The sequence below is a fragment of the Pollicipes pollicipes genome, unplaced genomic scaffold (genome assembly GCF_011947565.3).
Source record: "Pollicipes pollicipes isolate AB1234 unplaced genomic scaffold, Ppol_2.1 Scaffold_7261;HRSCAF=8764_pilon_pilon_pilon, whole genome shotgun sequence".
Taxonomy (NCBI): domain Eukaryota; kingdom Metazoa; phylum Arthropoda; class Thecostraca; order Pollicipedomorpha; family Pollicipedidae; genus Pollicipes; species Pollicipes pollicipes.
In genome coordinates, this window is record NW_023597054.1 from 18,710,684 (window position 1) to 18,730,678 (window position 19,995).

The 19,995-nt window shown below is 48.5% G+C and overlaps 2 protein-coding genes across 2 annotated transcripts; both read right to left on the reverse strand.

Moving 5' to 3' along the window:
• Nucleotides 1–867: 867 nt before the first annotated feature.
• LOC119111138 (beta-sarcoglycan-like) lies at nucleotides 868–3,766 on the reverse strand. The gene is given in 7 exon segments (XM_037234966.1): nucleotides 868–921; nucleotides 984–1,235; nucleotides 1,237–1,440; nucleotides 1,749–1,880; nucleotides 2,257–2,428; nucleotides 3,404–3,498; nucleotides 3,692–3,766. Coding segments are annotated over 6 exon segments (909 nt in total). The 5' UTR covers nucleotides 3,692–3,766.
• Nucleotides 3,767–9,780: 6,014 nt separating this feature from the next.
• LOC119111139 (ion transport peptide-like) lies at nucleotides 9,781–11,704 on the reverse strand. The gene is made up of 3 exons (XM_037234967.1): nucleotides 11,693–11,704; nucleotides 10,800–10,963; nucleotides 9,781–9,892 (listed from the first exon to the last, which is right to left on the reverse strand). The coding sequence occupies exons 1-3, from the start codon at nucleotides 11,702–11,704 to the stop codon at nucleotides 9,781–9,783; spliced, it is 288 nt and encodes a 95-aa protein (XP_037090862.1).
• Nucleotides 11,705–19,995: the final 8,291 nt, after the last annotated feature.

Sequence of the window (19,995 nt, forward strand, 5' to 3'; positions counted from 1 at the left end):
TTGGAACGAACCGTCGTGCTTAGAGTTGGACTGTGGGCTGTGATGGATCCGATCGCATGGTAACGTAGCCGTCAGGACGACCACGGAAGCATACATGCCGCTTACAGCTACCTCCATTAAAGCTTCAGACCGCGACAGACAGTGCCGGCAGCCTCCACAACGGGCGAGGGAACTGGCGCGGGGAGATCAGTTCAGCCTGATGTTAAACCCTTGGAGACTCCGGACAAAGCAGAACAAGGGTCAACACGGAGATGCGGGCCGTGGGTGATCACTACATTTCTAAGCATGATGCCTCGTGTTATGAATGTCACGAAGTAACACCCGGCCTGCGCAAAGGTGCTTCACCAACATGCTTTACCAACGGAAGGGTTTCGGGACTCATTACGTATTACCTTGGGCCCTTATTATGAAACGGACGCCAATTATAATATGACAGGAAGCTCAAAATCGTGCCTACAGAGGTCACTTTGTTAAGAAGGGCAATGCGCGCGAACAGCTGACTGTAAACCGAATGGAAAATCACCGTACGCCATACTGTTCAGACGGCGCAAGTCTTGAAACGGTAATGGCCCGGGTGCTTCTCCGTAATCGATGGATGGTCGAATTACCCTTCCGCTTTAAATGCGTTAAAACCTTAGTATGTTGAGCACCCACCCGACGGCAAAATAGCGCATGGTGTGAAGACACCCCAGGTCGAAGCTGCTCCAGTTCTACAGGAAGCCCCGAACGCACCCACTCCCGGCACCAGTCCCGCCGCGCCCTGACCACGCGGAGCTCCGCCCCTCACCGCACCGGCGCCCTCTCCCCAGCGGAGACCGCTGTCGCTGGCGGCCGCGAGAGGACGTCGAGCGCGCCGAGCCGGCTCGCTCAGGCACACGGGTTGTTGTCGCCGTGCAGCGCGGCGTTGGCGCAGGTGACGCGCTCGGGCCGGCGCGCGATCGCCGTTGTCGAGCGGCACAGGGCAGGCGGAACAGGCGGCCGGCCGGCATGCAGGTGCACAGCCGGTAGGCGGCGCGCGTGCCGTCGCTGACGCTGCGTCCCTGCGCCCACGGGATGCCGCGCACGTCCAGCCGCACGCCGTCGGCGCCCATCAGCACCACGCTGCCGTTGACGCTCTTCAGATGCAGCTCCTGGTCGGCCGAAAAGACGATCTCCTTGCCGTCGACGTGCGTGCCCTCGCTGCCCTTGAGGTGCGCCTGCTTCGACGAGAGCAGCTTGAGCGAGCGGTCGACAGGGGCTGACGACGCGGCGCGTGCGCGCGTCCTGCACCCGCAGACTGCGCACGCCGGCCGGCAGGCCGAAGTTGGGGTAGGCGGTGTTAAAGAAGGGCACGGCACCGGCCTGGGAGACGCCGGCGCGCGCCACGCCCTGCACCAGCACGCCGGCGCCGGCCAGGGAGAGTCGCGGGCCGTCCGCATCGTCCCGGCCACCGGCCGACACCTGACGGCACAGGACACAGAGTGCAGACGTCGCCGGTGGCGTCTCGCGCCGGCGAAGGTCGTCGCTTGATCAACAGCAGGCGATCAGGCGGTGGCAGTGGCGCGTGCGCTACAAGCGAGTACCCTCGAAAAAAGCAGCGACTGATGCCCCGGACGCAATGTCCGCTGTCAACCCAATGCAACTCTACCATGCCCTTTCGGTATTAGCACGAGGCATGAACACGATGTGTGACGGCGGGGCCAGACCGAGAACAAAACGTGACACTGCCAAAGCAGATGCATGAAGCGGAGCGCACACCCGCCACCTACCACGAGGTCAACCGTCCCACCGACTCCGTTGATGGACATCGGATCGTCGGCAAATCCCAGGAAGGAGCCATCTGGCTTGTAGAGGCGGTCCATATCCACCGTTCCAGGCAGTACCATTCCTCCTTTCACAACCTGTCACATATTGCAGCACAAGTCAGGTGCAGTGATTCCACCATGCCGCGGCGGAACCTGAAGCACCCTCCTGACGAACTTTACATCACCACCGCTCAATCATTGTTAACAAGCCACAAAAGATACTAACACACTTTAATTCGTCGCACACTTGCATGCAACCGAAGGCCGCAGACTCCAAGCTAGGGCTTCACCACTGCCGCTGCACGTTACAGCAGACAATACACTCCAGTGGAGTCACATTGTGATACAGTGCGTCGACACAACCCCGACACTACCCTAGACATAGAGGTCCCCCAAACACGGGGCACAGGGCTCAGTCAGAAACTGAGCTCTGCCTCGCGGCCAGGGCAGCAGCAGTTCGTGCGTCTCGCACCTGAACGCTCTCCATGCCGACGGAGATGCGCAGCACGCTGATGAGCGTCAGCGTGATGAGCAGGTTAAAGATGGCCACCAGCAGCACGACAGCCACCAGCAGCCAGAAGGCGTAAGAGCGGCCGCCGCTCGTCGCCTCCGGTACGTCGTCCGTTGTTACCACCGTCTGTACTCTGACCGTCGAGCACCACATACACCGGTCACATATGCTGGTTTGGGTAGACACTTCTATTTGTGGAGTTGTATACATACATATATATGTACAATATATATATATATATATATATATATATATATATATATATATTGTATCACATAATTACAAAGTATATACAAACTCACATAAGTTAAGTATGGACTAAACATGCATCACATGAAGACAGTCACCAGACTCCATGCCAGCAATCCACTACAGTGCCATGAGCACCACTTACCACACATACACAGCACACTCCTAAATCAGAATGTATCACAAGTGGGTATTCCTTGGATGTGCATATACACAAATTTATCAATCACAACTCTGGGCTCAGAAATTCATACTGATGTTCTGCAATAATGAGTCAATGAATTTAGCTATTAAAGGCCCATTGGTAATGACCTTCAAAGCTTCAAGAAAAAATAGTAATGAATATTTGTGATCAAATCCATGTATGATATATGTGTGGCCAAGCTTTTCAACCTATTGTAATAACCAAAATAGTTGTGCTATCCAGTCTGACTTTTTCAAAACAAAATTCCCAGAGTTTCCTGGCCTTTGATAGCAAGCTGCAAGCAGCTACTACCTTTTTAGTTTGGTATCATGCAAATAGCAATGAAAGAATACTTCAATGCTGAGGGGCTGAACATGTCACAGTGAAATCTGGGTGGTCACACCCTATAGGATGCACATGTGCTCAACACACTTCACCCTGGCCCCACACCAGGCAAACCCACATCCATCCTGCTGAGAGCAATAATAATGTTGGTACATGTTTCATGACACATGTCTTGATTTCCTGGTTCTAGGCCTTTCAACACTTGCTCATGGTCAATTATAAGCAACAACTGGTCAATGTGCAACATCTTTTTAGGATGAAGTCCTCAACAATAACACTGTTGAAGGAGTGGGAGACAAATATGCTCATTGATCCCTCCATGTAACTAACCCATTGGTTGGCTGTGAATACATTCCAGCAGCAAGGCGAGCACTGTTCCTTCTCCTCTGGCTCACAACATAGTCCTGCATGTCTAAAGATGCCATCTGCAAGACAACCCACACGAGCATATGAAAGCAGCACAAAAGCACCCAATTACCCCACATCACTAAGTCACTGAGCACATCGACTCACAGAAGTCTCCTGCATAACGCAATTTATCTGCCGCCATGAGGCCAGGCCGTGTAATGGAACCGTCGTGTAGAATAATAAATCGCATACAGGCCATGTGGAATATACCTTCTCAGCTGTAAAGGTCGGTGAATATACAAGTTTGACGTCAACTGTCTTAGAAAAGGTAAAAGCTGCTCGAAGATCGATCGACGGCGGATCAGCCAAAAGAATGTAAACAGCACCGGTTACGCGCCTTCCATTCACTGCTTTCAATACGCCATTGTTCGTAGCAATCAGCGCCAAGATAGCCTCAAAATTAAACAACATGTACGTTCGTCAAGTTGGCACCAGATTCATATTCGTAGTCAGCGCACCGATACCGGTCCAAGACCTTGTGCTCATTATGCTCAGAATATTAAACTTCTTCAACCCGGACCATCTCTGTCCTTGCTTCCAAGATTTTGGGCGGGCAGGCTCAAACATTTTGATGTCGTTTGTTTAACTAATCGATTCTGCAAGAAGTAAACATATTCGGGCAAACAGGGCATGATCTCGTTCATTTTTTAACTCATTTCGACCCATGCTTCTCAGCACGAGTAAGACCCCTTATTCCTTTCCGTGCAAGGACTCCTTGGGTAGAACACTAGGAGGCGCATCTTGTTCCTGGTCAAGGTTGAAGAGCCATTCCGTTTCACCGCGGGCATAGGCGCAGGAACGTTTCAAAAATTGGGGGGGCCAAGCTCAGGGCGTAGTTCAGGAACTTCTTCTAGAAAACAAGCCCGATGACCGCGGGGGGGATGGTAGAAATGGGGGTTATCGATCTTTATTCAAATGCAATGACTGCTATTCTAGATTTGCATCTAGACCTGATTCTCACCGGTGCACATTCTTGCCTATCCAACTCATCTGTCATTCGGGAAAAAAGGCCATCCGGGTTCCCAAGATTATTCGTCCATTTCGACGTTGTCTCTCCTGGGGAGTCGAAATTCCACGAGCGGGTAGCCATTTTGGGTCATTGAGGAGGCCTCTGTCACCGGAGGGTAGATACCAAAATATGGCCTAAGCAAAGTCTGGTGAGAATTTTGAAAGTGAATGGATGGCTCACAGCACAACAGATTTTCCATGCGCCTTTATCTCGCTGGCTGCTTTTCAAGAGATAAGACTTGTCGTGGCGTTTTAGACGGAGACAAATTCGGAAGCTTTTGCATTTGAATAAGCGACAGCAAGTCCTAGAGCGATAAAACAGGTTGATTTTGACCCTGGTCTAACCTTTATACCTCACCTTAGGTCAACGCAATTTGCTCATTCAATATTTTTGTTGCCTAAGAAAGCATCTGAGAAATGTATGGCTTCGTCTAACACTCCATTGTTGCATCAGATTGAAATGTTCCCTAGAAGTTGACTTCGCTGAAAACCATGGCCTGAATTTGACCTGGCGTAGGTTAGCGACCTTACAAGGCACATTTACCTTTTAATGTCAAACGATCCGCTATTCAATATTCTACAACTATGCAAAACATGGCGCGGCTGCGCCGCGCCGTTCGGAAACCATTCTGGAAAAACCTTCGAGGGGCGAGTCAATTTGACCCTCACCCGGGCGGGTGTAAGGTCAATAAACTGCAGAAATCAGGCGTTTAACGATCGCATAGAATAAATCACCGGTGGTCTTAATTTGCAATGGCTTAGTGAGCTCTTTCTAAACCGATAGAATTCAGAGAATTTGTCATAAAATTGTATCTGCGTGCTACAGACATTGAGGAAATCGCGAAGGTAGATTGTAGATCGATATGTTTGATCGAAATTTGAGGGTGAAAATTTTGATTGTAGATCTAGTGACAAGCAATGTGTATTAACATATCCAAGCCATGTTTTTTCTGGATATGTTTAACATTCAGCCAGAATAGATCAGTGATACAGCACACATAACGGTGTTTTTAACATGCGCGCTCGCAAATCTCAGCAACAAAAACCTCGACACCAGGCGCTGAAGTCCTCATGGCCCGCGGAACACTAGCTGAGTGGTTAACTTCTCGTAATGGTCCACCGGTGAACGGAAATGGTAACGGTTTTGAAATGACAGCCTTTAAACACTTGAATGGGTTAGTCAAAAAGTTCTGTGACATGATTTTGAGCATGCGTACTCGTAAATCTTAGTTTAAAAAACCTCGACGCCAGGCGTTGCAGTCTCCGTAGGCCGCGCACAACAGCTAATACTGAGCTGTGGTCGACGGGCGGACGAAAACGATGGCGCTTCTGAAAGAAGTACCATTGAACGCTTCGGGACATCAAATCTTGCATCTACAAGGCAGTCTGGGCGCATATTTCACGTGTGCGATTTTTAGACTGATGATATGAACGGATTGGCCTTAAAAGGACTGTGAAGTGGTGCTGGAATATGGTGGTGGATCTGGAGGAGTAAAGGCAGATTCTCTGTTTTTCGTTTCCTGTAACTATTACTCTGTCTTGAAGCCAGATTAACGTGGCGCCCGCCGTCTGGTGGCACTTGCAGTGGCCGACGCCGTTCGGTTTTACGAAAGCTGCAACCCAGATCATCCCTGTCCCTCCCCTCGAGGTTGCGGGCAGACATGTTCAAACCTTTTGATGAAGTTTTTCACTAATCCATTCTGAAAATATGAACGCTCGTAGGCAAACATGGGATGGCCTTGTTCGATTCTTTAATTCATTTATACCTACTCCATTCAACAATAATGAGACCTTCACTCTACTCAACAATAATGAGGCCCCGTATTTCCTTTCGGGCGAAGTGCCCCTTAAGTAGAACACCAAGGGCACATTACCGGTTCCGGTCAAGAGCGGAAGGGCCAGGCCGTCCCATCGCGAAGCGTCTTCTGGCTGTCATTCTAGCTACACGGGGCGGGATCTCCTGGCCGATCCGGAAGCCATTGGAAGGATATATCATATCGCATTGTTCCCCTCCCTGGCACGGAAGGCCATCTGACCCGCGCAGTTGGCCCCGGATCAGCGCAGGAACCCTCATTGACACAACAACATCCATGATCGCCAAAGCTGGTCCAATAATTGTCACACAGGTTCCAGTTCCGTGTTTTTCTGTTTTCTTCAGAGATACTGAGAGATCCCTTAACGTAGATTGTAGATTAGATGAGATCCTAAGCTTGTATTAACATGGCTAATCCATGTTCGTCTTAAAATGTTCAATATTTAGTCAGAATGATTGCTGATAAAAACCATGTAATATGTTTTTGAACACACGCGCTCGCAAGCCACAGCAACAACAGCCTGAACGCCTGGCATTGCAGTCTCCATAGGCCGTGGCGTCGGCCTGCGGTTGCGACACTAAGCGATGGCCAATAAACAAACGAAAAAGATGACGCACCTTGAGGAAGATGACTAGTGAACTAGGCTAACCGGCATGCATATTTAAATGTGGTGCTAAAGTAAGCTAAACACAACCATAATATAAAAAGTGTGAGGGGAGAGACAGTTAACCCGGCTGGTTCCACACCTTGAAAAGCGTGTGGGAGGGGGGGGGGGGGGGAAGGGGCATGGGCCCTGCTGGGCCCTCCTGTTCCTATGCCCATGACCGCGCGTGTCTTCCGGCTGTCATTCTGCTGACAACGAGCAGATTTCCTGGTCGATCCGGAGGTCCTCAGAGGGATATATCATGCTGCACTGGTCCCCTCCTTGACACGGGAGGCGTTTTGACATGTGCAGTTGGCCCCGGATCGACACAGTAACCCGTATTGGTGCTACGACATCCGTGATCGAAGCAGGTGGTCCAATAATTGACTCATGGACTCCAGTTAGGCTTAACGGGCCCGTCCTGGAATTGGGCTGGAGGGCCCGCCGTCCGGTATTGGGGGCCCTGGCTGGCGCAGGAACTTTCCATTGCCTCACTGCGAACACGTATCATACGTTCTCCTGTTTCCTTTCATTGTCAGAGGGCCCCGGCCAACTTAAGAGGCCCTCTATCATTTGGGGTCCATTCCCCGTCCCCGTTGAGCAAATGCTCTGGCCAAGCCGACTCGAGACCTCTTGCTGACACAAAGCATCATGTTGACTCAAGGCACCAGCCCTGACCAATTCAAGAGTCCCGCATTGTTTCAGGGACCCGGACCAATGTAAATCGCGGACCCGGCCTTGCCCCTGCTTGGGAAGTGAGCCTCCAGAGCTCGGACCAACACGAAGCGGACCATTCTGTGTTTGTGATCTCTGGCCGAAATAAAGAACGCTCTGTATTAGGGGTCCCCAATCGGGACAAGAGGTCCTTTTACTGACATTTGAGATGACGGCCATATGGGCGGGGGGCTTTTTGACTGTCCGTCGTCCTTCCGTTCTTTAGGTACCCCACAACCAGTCCTCCGGGCCTTTCAGTCTTCCAATCTGGCCCTTGATCCCTTTGGCCCCTCTCCGGGCATTCTCAGACAAAGCCCGTGACCGACTCGGGGTCGACAGCCGACACGTGGCCCGCTTTTAGGCACTGTGGGCTCCTGACCAACACAAGGGCTTCAACCATTGTTTTAGGCGACCCATACCAATGAAAATCGTGACCCCGGCCTTGCTCCTGCTTGGGAAATGGGTCTTCAGGGTTCAAACTGACAGAGAGCCAACTGTTCGGTGTTCGTGGCCTCTGGCCAACTGAGACACCCGCATTGTCACAGGGATCCTCAAACGGTGCAAGAGGCTATCTGACCTGATATTTCAGGTGTGACCCTACGGGCTGCAATTCTTTATGTGGCTTACAGCCAGTTCTTCGGACCCTTACGCCCTCCAACCGAGCCCTTGGTCGTCAGGTTCCGGTGAGCCTCCCAGGTCCCTTTTCGGGCCTTATTATCAAGCACTGCCCTTGGTCAGCTCGGAACCCCTTGCGAGCTCAGGACCCTGTGCTAGGCACCCTGGGACCCTCACAGATGCAGGGGCCCCGACCAGTGTAAATCGCTGGCCCCGCTTTGTAGCTGATGATAGTGTGAAAGGGGCCCTCAGACCCAAACTGACCCGGAGTTGACTGCACGGCAATGGTGGTGCCTGGCCGACATATAGGCCCACATCGACTCAGAGGACCTCCGATCGGCGCAAAAAGCTCTCTGTCATGGGAGAGCCCGTTCCCGCAGGCCGGGGCCTTAAATTGGACTCTGGCAAACCTTTAGTGCCCTTAAGCCCTCCAATCTGGCCCTTGAATCGTCGGTCTTGGTGGGCCCTCCAAGTCTCCGAATCTTCTCGAACACTGCCTGCGGCCAACTCCAGGCCCTTTGCTAACACAGGGCCCCGTTAGGCGCTGCGGGGCGATAACAAGTGCTGGGACCTCGATAAATGTAAATCGCTGTCTCCTGATTTGTCCTCTTTTTGGGGAACGGGCCCGTCAGGTCCATGCCGACATGGAGCCAGCTCTGCGTTATTGGCGGTGTCTCACCGTCATATAGACCCTTCTCGACTCAGGCGCCCCTGACCAGCACGCAGGGCACTCTGGCTCGCATATAAATCCTCTGTCCAACGGGCCGGGCCGCTAAATACGACCTCTCGCCGGCCTTTCGGGCCCTTAATCGTCGGTTACGAGGAGAACTTTGGGCACCTCGGAATCTGGGGGTGGGGTGGGGTTGTGTGCCCCCTGTGACCCCCCTCCTGCCTGCACTATTGCTCGGAAGAGGTCCTGGGCAATTTTCTCCGAAGAACCTGCCGGTTAAGATAATTATCCGCTCCTAAGTCGTAAAGCTGCCAGAGTGGACTGGTAATCGAATGCTCGTGACCGAAGTGAATTCGAACTTTCAGCCCGACCGTCAGGACGATGATGTTTGGATGCATAGCGGTAGAATAAGTCCGATTACCCCTCGGCCTGGGAGCGCAAAGACAAACACACCAGCTCATCGAGGATTCCAACATCGGCTGCTTTGTTGTTAGTGCATAGCACATCAAATATCGCAGCAGCGATGTTTGTACGCAGCAGCGCAAATATCCGTCTTTCATACCTACATGAACGAAGCCTCCGCGGAAGCTGCATTCCGTTACTGTTCTTTTTTTGGAGAAATAATGCAATAATTCTAATTGCAAACATGTATTTTCATCACACAAAAACCGGCCTCTGACAATCCAACAACACAATGTTGAGAATGGTCACGATGACCCGAACACCTGCAGTATGTCATAGCCATACATTGACTGTAGTAACGCACCATTGTTCCATAAACCAACTTTCATTTGATGCGGTTCTGAAACACAGCATATGGGGTCCCTGAAAATCGTTACTTCTTTCCGCTGATCTTCCGAATGTGGGAATCAAACTTTTCCAGTTCCTCCATTCTCATCAGTGCCTGAAGACAACCCTTGAAGTATTCGGATGTGAAGCATTCGGACCTGAAACAATTGTCACAAGTGAATCGCTGAAGCCGTTAACGACGGATACGAAAGTAAAAAATAAAAGGAACAATACAATTTCAAAGTCTCGACATTGATCCGTTTCCCGATTAAAGAGAATATCTCACATTTCAAGATATTGAAGTAAACATCACATGTGATGGAACAAGCTCACTTACAGCTAATGGTATACTTCTCAAGTGGAAAAGACTGCTCTAGACAGCACAATTCCCTTTTCAGTACATATACTCCTCAAGGCGTCATTGTTTCATTACGTGATCACACCTTATACGACATTGATTGAAAGTCGATTGCCGTCCGTTATATCTGGAAATCGTGCTCACGAACGCCATATGCGAACGGCTCGACAATTATATTTTACTCGACCTCGATCACCATGTGACATGTCGAATGGCAGGACTTTAATGACGTTATCATGATGTCAAAAATGCCAAAGTGACTTTTGAAATACTCTCCCCGATACACCTTTCCCGATTTTCGTAGGCATGTTGCTCAGAAACTAGAGCGGCAGAAACTAGGTATTGAGAAAGGGCAGGCATTGTGAACAGCACGAAAAGGTTTTCAAGATGGCTAGTTCAGTTTAAAGCTCCATATAAACCTGAAATCCTCCCTTTAATGATACCTGTTCGGCAGTCAAAAAGAACATGACGGTCACTGTAATCAGTATACTTCGAACGATGTAACGATTATGTCTTGGAACCGCGTGCATGTATATATACATATATATGTATATATGCATATATATAAATAAATAAATATATACAGATATCATGGGTGATTGGACACTGGCAAAGCGACCGTTTGGATGCGCACCAACTTTGTCGTGCAATAATTTTATAAGCAGCGAACGTCATCGATGTGAAGGCGGTCCGAGTTTAGTACATACCGGCACAGACCGTGCAGCTCTGGCTCTTTGTAGATCGTATAACACTCTTGGCACACTGCGTCCAACTCATGGAATATCACCTTGTTAAACACACCACGGCATTTAAGTTCAGCAAATGAGCGCTTGCTATATGGCCTGTGCAGTATTGATTCGCTTGGCACCATCTGCGAATGGCAGTCCGGGAGCAAGAGGACGGCGACCATCGCGACCAGAAGAGCTGTCAGGAATCCTGACAACTGCATCCTGCAACACACATGATACAATGTTTAACACCATAATGCGTATTCATTGTTGACAGCTCGACAGTTCCCACGCAGCATCATGGAGTGCGAAACACAACAGATGCATAGATGCATTCGAACCGAAGAACAATGCAGATGTATTTTCATGTCAACGATGTTAGCTATACTGCTGCCTATTTGTGGTACCACACTTGCGGTTAAACGACATCCATGCCGTATCATCCTGCAGAGACGGATATTTAGTTCTGGCTTGTTCCTATACATGTGGGTTAATCTTTTCACATGCTACCAACATTTAGATACTTCTTGCACACATCAGAAGCCTTCAAGAAACCGTCGCGCTGCATTAAACTAGGTCTATAGGGCGATATTTCTCATTATACCGATGCGTTTGGAGTGGAAAAAACTGAATGGGAATGAAACTGCTGCGAATTAGAAAACGGAATTATCTAGACAGCAATTAAGTTTAACCTCAAGTGATGAAAGAGATACAACTTACGGAGCAGCAGTTCGCTGCTTGCTACACTGCCGTTGTTTGGCACTTGTTGGGGTAGAACACCTGCTTTTAATCGCATTTTTTACCTCTAGAACAGTAAGCTGCAGTTATACGAACAAGCTGTTTAAGTACTCCTCGTCACCACGTCTACGCACCCTCGTCAACATAGTGACGGGGATATGTACACATTTATGTTCTTCGCGTAATCCAGTCAGAGCATGAGCAATTGATTGCACTTACCTTGAAATCGACTGCAGAGGCAAGTGCCAGGTTCTATGTTTTCACGTTGAGGATGCGAAGGAGTCGGAGGCACGTATGAGACGACTGTGACTTGGTCCGACCAGCATCGCTACATTTATACACCGCCAAGCTGAATCAATCTGAATCCGAGATGACTGCGTGGGCATAGCAATTCGACCAGCAGATGTTGATATGTATTAGATGATCAGAACTGAGCAATTCCACTTATAAGAGCAGCTCAAGGGGTACCGGAGAGCAACTCTTCACACGAATCGGGTGTTAATTGCTGGTTTCCATGCAGTAACGAGTAAAAACACATCCGTGTATAGATAAATGCATATGTGCAACAATGTTACTTGTATCATGTTGATGCAGAAAAAGACAGAGGAATATATAGATATACACACACATACACACACACACACACACACACACACACACACACACACACACACACACACACACACACACACACACACACACACACCACACACACACACACACACACACACACACACACACACACACACACACACACACACACACACACACCCACACACACACACACATATATATATATATATATATATATATATATATATATATATATATATATATAAATATTGGCATGTATTGGGCAATTGTCTTTAGTTAGTCATAGACCATTAAAAGCATGTCATCATTCATTCTCAGCTGTGGACAGTTTTCGTTTAAACTTTTTGATATTTCGCACGTCACGATTGAATGCAAAAGTGCAGCAAAACTTCATCCTTTAGTAAATATGCGCATCAATACTTTATCGCTTGATTTGCGTCATGCAACGCTTGCATGGCGTCAGAGAGACTCCAAACAGGCCAAGCAAAAAGGCTACCATAGCGGACGGGCTGACTGACTTATACTACTTAAACTTCTCGAGATTTGTCGTGGTAATGGGTGTTATGTTTCCAGAACCCAAACATCGTTATGTGTGTTTTGATCCTTTTCCGCGCTGTTCTTACATGATGATTCGTGGTCTTATGTTGCTTGCCTTCATTCACATATTCGGTTATGACACTTTTCTTATGGTATTCGATTAGAAGTCTCATTTCTGCTGTTACAAGTACCACGGTCGAACTTTCTGCATTACATATGTAGCACAAAACGAGATTTGAATTTGAAACTTGCACGAATTACGTAACACTGCTAATAGCCAATTGAAGTCCTTTGATTCAAGAAATCGTGCTGACGTGCACCACACACGAATAATCAGATGATCTATTTGTCGTCGCATTGAGCGGCGCATAGCCAATGGAGCGGCGGGATTGGAGTGACTTTTTATGGCGTCTTGCACGCTTGGGTGGCCTTGAAATAGTCTGTACACAGCAGTCTGTACAGGTCGCGGTTCCCAGGGATACTTTACCGGATGTTGTGACCTCAGGCATGGTGAAGCATCCATCAAGCATCGATCTGTCCCACATTTTGATCAGCACTCTACCCTGCATGGCAAGGCCGGTAGGTGCCAGCCGACTGGACTCTCGGAATACCGCGGGCAAGAGTTGACCTGACCCGTGACCCACCCGGCCGGCGAGAGGTGTGGATGGCCTTAATAACACTAACAGCGATCTCTTTGCATATTGAATAGGAAGTGAGATGCTGCAGCTGCTATGCTCGACCGCCCATGGCTGGCGTCTCTCGAGCGATCCTTGTGGATGCAACGTCAGTATTACTTTGCGGAAAGGAACGCTGGCCGGTATGGGACAAACAGAAATGGTATGTACGTGCCTGGTTATACGCGTACCATATCATCGAGTTAGCGGACATAGTAGAGTAGTGATAAGTCACAGCCCATGATGCTTAACTTCATCTAAAAATAACGGAGGCGGACTTTCGGTACTGGGCATTCTTCGAGCGTCCGTATTGACCAAAACACTGCCAAACAGTAAATTCGTGCGCTTTCGGTCAGAGGCTCACAAACCGGGTAATGGCTGACACTACAGTGGCCTAAGCAGGGGGGGGGGGGGGGGGGGAGCGCAGTGGGCGCCTCCCCCCTCCTCTTAGATTGGGAGGGGCTTGAAGGGCCCCTCGGGACCTACTATTAAGGGGATGTGAAGGCCCGAAGGGCTCGAAAGGCTGGCCGGAGGTTACATTCAATGGCCCCAGCCAACAGGTCCGTGCGCTCCAAAGCCAACCAGAAGGCCCAGCGTCTGGTTGTGGGCCCTGAGTCCTTATTTATGATATTATATTTTATTATTATTGCATATTTATTATTTAATTTATTTATGTATCATATCATATTCTAATATATAATATTATATTTGCTTATATAATATTATAATATTATATTTAATATTATTATAACTAACCTATATTTCGGTCAGACATCACCAATAACGCGCGGGCGACTTCGTGTCGGCGTTGGAGTGAGGGCCCATTCCCCAAGCAGAGACAAAGCAGAAGCCAGGGATTTACGTTGATCGGGGCCCCAGCGATGGCAGGTGCCTGAGTCTGCTAGGGTCCTACGGAGCCTAACAGGGGGTCTGTGGTGACAGGGTGCCCGAGTCGGCCAGAGGTAGCGTTTGGGGAGGCCCAAAGAGCCTGGAGGGCCCACCGAGTCCGATGACTAAGGGCCCGATTGAAGAGTTTAAAGGCGCAAAGGGCTGATCGGGGGCTTATTCCAGGACCCCTGTCTGCGGGGACAGGCCCTCGAATGATGGTCAGATGGCCCTATGGGCTGATAGAAGATCCCCTAAGTGGATAAAGGCCTGTATATCGGTCAGGCACCACCAGTACCATGCAGTCGGTTCTGTGTCAGTGTGGGCCTGGGGCCACACTGAGCTTCAAGCAGCATCAAAGCCGGGGCCAGTGACGTACACTGATTGGGTCTCTGTGTTTGTCAGGGGTCACATTGCGTAACAGGGGCCCTGTGTCCGCAAGGGGTGCGATGTGACCAAGGCCAGTGTTTGATGATGTCCGAAGGAAGGCCCGTGCGGCCCACCTGAAAAGACGACTGAGTGCCCGGTTGGAGCGTATAAGGACCCGAAGGGCCTATTGTACGGCACAAAAGAATCTCGGCCCGTAGGGTCATGACCTGAAATATTAGCCAAATAGCCTCTTGAACCGTTTGAGGACCTCCGAGACAGCAGAGACCGGGACCCCGAATGTCAGAGGACCTCTTGAGTCGGTTCCGTTGGCAATGAAAGAAAACGTCATAGCTCATGATGAGTGCTCGCATTGATACAATAGAATGGTCCTGTGTCAATCAGGGCCGCAATCCGAATGGAACTTTCAGCCCGACCGGCAGTGCGATGATATTTGAATGCATGTTGAATGAATCTGATTACCCCGTGGTCTGGGGAGCGCTAATTCAATCACACCAGCTCATCGAGAATTCCAACACCGGCTGTTGTGTTGTAAGCCCATTATCATTTCAGACATCGCAGTAGGGATGCTCTTAAGCGGCGCACAGATCAACTTCTGTCGTACCAAACTTTATTCCGCTATTTTTCTGTTTTGGGAATCATGCGACAATGCTGATCACCCGTATATTTATATCACAGCAAACACTGCCACCCGCATTCCAACAACATGTTGTTGAGAATGACCGTGACACACTGTTGGCCACACAGGTAGGTATGTTGTGTATAGTATGATAGCTTCGATCATCTCCGTAGCTTATAGCCATAAACAGGCTGTAGCAACACATTTTTCCATATCATCATATCGTATATGAAGTCCCTGGTAACCGCTACTTCTTTCCGCTGGTTTTCCGAATGTGGAAATCAAACTTTTCCAGTTCCTCCATTCTCATCAGCGCCTGAAGACAGCCCTTGAAGTATTCGGATGTGAAGCATTCGGAGCTGAAACAAGTGTCACAAGTGAACGGTTGATGCATATTGCCGGTGACGACCGACACAAAAGATCGAAGGGACGGGACGATTTCAAGACCGCAACATTAGTCTGTTCTCAGATTAGTACTATCTGTTCGGTAGTCTTGGATTTGGAACAGTAAAAATGTACGTGTGATTGGGCACTGACAACGTGACCGTATGGGTGCGTGCCAACTTTGCCGTACATTTCATGAGCAGCGAACGTCATCGATGTGAAGGCAGTCCTAGTTTGGTACATACCGGCACAGACCGTGCAGCTCTGGCTCTTTGTAGATCGTATAGCATTCTTGGCACACTGCGTCCAACTCATGGAATATCACCTTGTTGAACACACCACGACATTTAAGTTCAGCGAAAGAGCGCTTGCTAAATGGCCTTTGGAGGACTGGTTCGCTGGGTATCATGTGCGACTGGCAGTTCGGAAGCGCAAAGACGGCGACCATTGCGACAAGAAGAGCTGTCAGAAATCCTGACGGAGACATCCTGCAACATACAGGCCACGATTTTCAACACCATAATGCGTATTTATTGCTCCTTAGCGTGATACCTGCTGCGTAACATCATCAGGTGTGAAACAGAACAGATGCTTATATGCCTACAGAAAGACAATTTAATTCCATTTTAACGCTCCATCTTTTTAATTTTTGCACGCTATTTATAAGGCTGCCTATTTATAGTATCACGCTTAAGGGTAAACAACACCCATACCGCATCATCATGCAGTAACGGATAGTTAGTTCTAGTTTGTCCCTCTTCATGTGTATTAAGTGGCTACATCCTATCAGCATTTAAATTTGTTTTGCACATGCCAGAAACCTTTAAGGAAACTTTGTGCTGCATTGATGTACGTCTAGAGGATGATATTTCTTACACCGATGTATTTGTTACTGGCAAGAAACTGCATGGGAATAAGACCACTGGAAACAAAGTAAAAGAACTACTTAAAGACCGACCAAATTTAAGCTCAAATTCTGAAAGACATTAAACTTACCAAACAACACTTTGCTGTTCGCTACACGTGCGTTGTTTGGCGCTTGCCGGGATATCAGACCTGTTTTTAGAATATCCTTTCGACCTCTAGATTAGTCAAACGCGGATATACTAAGAAGTCATTTGGGTACTCCTCACCGACATGTCTTCGTAGAAGTACATGACAAGTGGAATCATCGTCCTCTTTTTATGCGATAACGCATTTCTTGAAGCTCTCGAATGTAACTCAGTCACTGGATGACAATGCCTAGACCTAAATGTTATTCACGTAATCCAGTCAGTGTATGACTTATTGATTGCACTTACCTTGTAAATGACTGGAAAGGGAAGTGGTAAGACGTGTGTTCTCACGTAAAGGATGCGAAGGAGTCGAAGACACGTGTGAGACGAGTGTGACTTGGTGCGGCTAGCGTCGCTGCATTTATACACCGCCAGGCTCAATCAATCTGAATCCGAGATGAATGCGTAGGTAAAGCAATTCAACCCGCAGTTGTTGGTATGTAGTTGCATCAGTACTGAGCAATTTAAATTCATAAGAGGTACGAGACGCAAAGGGTACCAGAGCGGAGTCTTTCACATGAGCCTGGTGTTAATAGCTTGTCGTCATACAGTAACGAGCAGAACAATCTGTGTATGCAACAAGTTAACATGTCTACACCCGCCTCCCACACACACAAAAATGTATATATATATAATATATATATATGTATATTATATATATATAATATATATATATATATATATATATATATATATATATATATATATACATGTATATTGGAAATATTAGTACTCTATCTTCAGTTACGGTATAGATCAATAACAAGTGTGTTTTTTCAGCTTTGAACAGCTTCGGGTTAGGTATTTTACCTTTCGTGCTTGATTTTTGACACAGCTGTTGGAAAAAAGTCGCCAGGAGACATGCATGTCATCGCGTATATTGTTCCTTATTCAACGCTTTGGATACATCATCTGCCTAAGTTAAAACCAAAACATATTCGGTTTTAGTAGGCAATTACCACGCATGAAATCCTAGCACAGAAGAACACGGGCGTGTGAACAGCAATATGCTTCTCGTTAGATAAAACTACCATTATGTCTTGGTGTAAAAGATCATGCTGCAGCCATACGAAATGTATCTTTTACTCCAAACCCGACACGAAATAATCATATAACTGCATATCACTAATCCGACCCCATCTCGATTCACGGTTGGGTGTCGGTGTGATTAGTTTGAAATGTTATTCCAATGAGGCAATTACAAAATTTGATTCATTCCACTATCTAGCATAGTCATGTGTTCGTAACTGAGGAGTACCTCTAGGCTGCTGAATTTTTTGTGTCATACACTGATGCTAAAATTTTACTATTTTGGGTGATCATTTGGCCGGTGAGGCGTGCACCATGGTCACGTTATGCATGACCTTTTGGTGCCCCAACCGTGAGATGCTTAATGAGTTGACGCAACAGAGATGCTGCAATGACACCCATAAGCTTGCAGAACAAAGCATGCAATCTTTACTCGCGTAGGAAAATTTGCGCACTACATTGGTGCCCTTCGGCCTCTCCGTTATTAGAGGGTTGCTTAGCGTTAATAAAACGCGAAATGCGAATTACCTTCTAAGCGAACAGGCGATGTCAAACGTAACGTGCGAAAGGTCGGGAAGTTTATCCGGAAGCTACCGAAAGCTAAACTGGCATGCCCTTTAATGGTGTATGCCTAATAACATTGATGATGAGAGCTTTACGTCTCACCGATTCCCAGGACCGACTCGAGTCGGGATACCCTTATTACGCACAATGAGAGAGCGGTGCTAGAGTGGCAGGGACTCGGACCGATGACAGACAGGTATGCCCTAACCTTAATGCTGAACATATAGTATTCATCGCAGAACAGACCGATTGTCGAGATCTTGAAATCGCACTGCTCCTATGATAACGTTTGTATCCGTCTTCACCGGTATTACGCTTTAACCATTCATTTGCGACACCTATTTCAGGTCCAAGTGCTTCACATCCGAATGCTTCAAGGGTTGTCTTCAGGCGCTGATGAGAATTGATGAACTGGAAAAGTTTGATTCCGGTATTCGGAAAATCAGAATGAAAAAGGAAAGAAATAGCGGTTGCCAGGGACTTCATTATGGTGTTTCGGAACGGCATCAACTGACAGTGGGGATATGAAACAATGTTGTGCTACTGGAGCCAATTTATGGCTATTACCTAGCGTTTTCTGTGATATAAATATACGTGTGATCAGTATTATTGCTCAATTTCCTACACAGGAAAAATAACTGAATGGATTTTGGTATGAGAGGGGTAAATCTGTGCGCCGCTTAAGAACATCCCTGCTGCAATGTTTGAATTGAATGATGATTGATGATGATTGAATTAGCGATCGCCCGGCCACTGAGTAATCATACTCATTCAACCACCATGCATTCAAATATCACCGCACTGGCGGTCAGGCTGAACGTTCCACTCGGTTCTGGGGCCCTGAATGACAGAGGATCCGTGTATTGTCTCAATGTGAGCATTCATCATAAGTCATAAAATTTCCTTCCATTGTCAGAGCGCCCCGACCAACGCAATAGGTCCTTTGACATTCGGGGTCCCGACTCCGTCCCTATTCAGCAATTGTCGCTCTCGCCGACTCGAGACCCCTTGTTGATACAGGATACTGTAAGGCACTTTTGGCCCCTGGTCGATACAGGGACCAAGCATTGTCGCAGGGGCCCCGACAAATATAAATCGCGGGCTCGGCCTTACCTCTGCATGGAAGATGGGCCCCCTGAACTCAGACCGACACGGAGCCAACTGTTCGGTGTTGGTGATCCTGACCGAAATGGGGACCCGCAGTGCCCCAGGCGTCCCCAATCGAAGCACGAGGCCCTCTAACTGACATTTGAGAGCACGGCCTTACGGGTGGGGGGGGGGGGGGGGGGGCGCCATTAACATAACTTGCGACCAGTCCTTCGGCCTCCGGTACCGAGGGTTCGTCAGTTCCTCTTTGGACCCCCCTCGAACCCCGTGACAAACCCGGGGCCACTGGCTGGCACGTGGCCCCATGTTAGGCACTGTGGGCCCATGACCGAGATAGGGGCCCCGACCATTGTTTCAGGGACCCAGACCAATAATCATCGTGATCCCCGGCCATGTTCCTAGCTGTGAAATAGGTCCCCAGGTGGACAGGGGGCCAACTATGCAGTGGTGGTTTCTGGCTGACTTAGACACCCGTGTTGTCTCAGATGTCCCCAAACGGTTCCAGAGGTCATCTGGCTGATATTTCAGGTCACGACCCTACGGGCCGAGACTCTTTTGTGACTCACAGGCAGCCCTTCGGGCCCTTATGCATTCCAACCGGG

Bases quoted from the DNA above. Each gene is read 5' to 3' on its own strand.
- LOC119111139 (XM_037234967.1), bottom strand. The intron at 9,893-10,799 runs GTATGTACTAAA...CAATTGTTTCAG, and splicing joins GAGCTGCACGGTCTGTGCCG to GTCCGAATGCTTCACATCCG.